Source organism: Austrofundulus limnaeus, unplaced genomic scaffold, assembly GCF_001266775.1.
Source record: "Austrofundulus limnaeus strain Quisiro unplaced genomic scaffold, Austrofundulus_limnaeus-1.0 Scaffold419, whole genome shotgun sequence".
NCBI classification, from domain to species: Eukaryota; Metazoa; Chordata; class Actinopteri; order Cyprinodontiformes; family Rivulidae; genus Austrofundulus; species Austrofundulus limnaeus.
The window spans coordinates 433,755-436,225 of record NW_013952821.1 but is presented as its reverse complement, the minus strand read 5'-3'; the positions used below and the strand labels follow the sequence as shown (position 1 = coordinate 436,225).

Sequence of the window (2,471 nt, the reverse complement as noted above, 5' to 3'; positions counted from 1 at the left end):
TTGGCTCAGTGCAGAAAACAAGCAGAATATAGGCAGTTTTCACACACACAAACACGCACACATCAGTTGTGTGTGTGTAACGCAGGGCTGCATTCAGTTGTGCGTCCTGTGAGACCGACTGCATCATCACAACAACGAGCTGCAACAAATCCAGCAAACGTCTGTTAATGTGTTCAGCAGGAGGAAAACTACAAACCTGTCGATCTGTGTGACGAGATAAAAAATACATTTTTACTTTCCAACAAGTACGGCAGCAATAAGCAAGTCTGAGATGTTTAATGAGTTGAATGAAATCTATCAGAAAACATTTTAGTTTTATTTTGTGTAAAATTGTCAGTTTTAAGTTTCCGACATAAAAAAGGAGTAAAAGTGTGGCTCGTGGAAAAGAAACTCAGAGCTCATTAGCCATTTTTCAACAGGATGTGGTTCAAACTTTACATTAATATTGAAGAAAATCACAAGTTTTAGTTGTTTTTCTAACTGATCTCAATAAATTAAAGATTTAAATTTAAAGAAAAAGATCCATAACAAAATTTTTAAGTGATGAATAAGCAGAAAAAGAAGCTAAAACTCTGTTCCGATTGGTCAGCTCCTGATCAGGCTCCACCCACCAGTCTGTTTATGCCCCGCCCCAATTGAAAACTTTAGGCGTTCGTTATCAGGTTATTTTCAGCGTCTTTTCAGACTCAAAGTTAGAAATTAGAATTAAGAAAAATAAATGTTTTATTTGTTTGGTTCAGTTTCAAATTAAAAAAAAAAAGAGCGTCAGTTTAAAGTGTGGAGAAAATATTTAGCTGCATGTTTTAACGTGAATGAGTTTTCAGTTCCCTTGTGCCACAAATAACTAAATAAGTTGTTTATTTTTAAGTTCTCTYCTGCTTTTCTGTTCTTTTTGATGAAATCCAACATTTCCTGCAGCTAAACTAAAAGTAAAAAATTTTGCAAACAACCAAATTAGTGTTGAAATGACTCTTTTATATATGGACACTTGAAAACTGTTTCCTCAATAAAATACTTGCAGTTTCATTTTTACATCCTGAATCTTTCCAAAAATAAAAATAAAGAAAGAAAAATCATTTTCAGGTCATTGGGGTTTCTGCTGAACTGACATTAATAGAGTGCGCAGAGAAAGTTGTCAGATTGTCACATGAKGACAGAACTTTCTGCCTCAGTCACTGACATTAAAGGTCTCCACACACATTTTTTTATTTTGTTTTTATTTCTGGGAAAATAGCTARAAAAACAGAAACCAAACTGATACCAACACAACTAGAAAAAGAAAGTGTTTGCACGAAATGTAATTTGGTGCAGCTCGATATCCTGACGAACGTTGACCTCAGAACAGAAGAGGAGCTCAGGAACGGTGAGACAAAACATATCTAATAAATCCTTAAACTCCGYGCCGTGCAGCCCAGTGAATACACACACGCACGCACACACACATGCACACACAGGTAGCCATGAGCCCAGAACCCATCGTTTGATGTGATGATGGGAAAGCAGTTGAGGTGCAGTACCTAAGAATGACCACTAGGAGGCGCTGRTATCAACCAGGCTCTACAGCTGTCCCCCATGGGCAGTCTGAGGCAGCGGGGGTTAGATTCTGTACATGCAGTCATTTAATAATCTGATGCAACACTTGCTTTGAGTAGGCAAACACTTAGATTATACACAGATAGCATGAAATCATTCATCTTTTATACGATCTGCACGTCTTCCACCGGTTTTCAGCGAGAAAAGAAGGAAAAGTTTGACCGGACGATGGAGCCAGGTCGTCTCTGATCGTGTTTTGAGTAGCAGGTGGTGCACAGAGCTGATCTGATCATGGGGGGAGAGGGGGGAGGGTTTGCATACAGACACCATAAATTCATTTAGATGATATGTGAGGGAGGTCTCACCCCCCACACCTCCCACCGGGTATCCTGGTTCTGCTGCGTCCTCTGGAGGGGTGGGGGGTGAGAGGGAGTCCTGCAGGTGACAGACGGGGCGGGGGCGCAGCGACCGGAGMTTTTTGTTTGTTGGTTGGATTTCGATTTTTTTCCTCCCTCCCTCCCTCGGGTGCGAAGTGTGGAGCTCAGTCTCCCAGGATGACTTTCACAAAGCTAGCCACGTCGGTTTCTTTGGCCTCGTGGGCAGAGAAGAAGGGATGTTGCTGCAGAGGAGACGGAACCATCAGAACATGAGGTTAGAACCATCAGAACATGAGGTTAGAACCATCAGAACATGAGGTTAGAACTACTAGAACGTCAGGTTAGAACCATCAGAACATCAGGTTAGAACCATCAGAACATCAGGTTAGAACTACTAGAACATCAGGTTAGAACCATCAGAGCATCAAGTTAGAACCATCAGAACATCAGGTTAGAACCTTCAGAACATCAGGTTAGAACTACTAGAACATCAGGTTAGAACCATCAGAACATCAGGTTAGAACTACTAGAACATCAGGTTAGAACCATCAGAACATCAGG

The 2,471-nt window shown here is 40.9% G+C and overlaps 1 protein-coding gene across 1 annotated transcript in view; it reads right to left on the bottom strand.

The window, feature by feature from the left end:
• Nucleotides 1–1,200: 1,200 nt before the first annotated feature.
• Nucleotides 1,201–2,471, bottom strand: part of map2k6 (mitogen-activated protein kinase kinase 6) — a 40,477-nt gene continuing 39,206 nt past the window's right edge. The window contains exon 12 of the mRNA XM_014024381.1: nucleotides 1,201–2,152. Coding sequence (XP_013879835.1) covers nucleotides 2,075–2,152 — 78 coding nt within the window. The 3' untranslated portion in view covers nucleotides 1,201–2,074. The remainder of the gene's footprint in view (nucleotides 2,153–2,471) is intronic.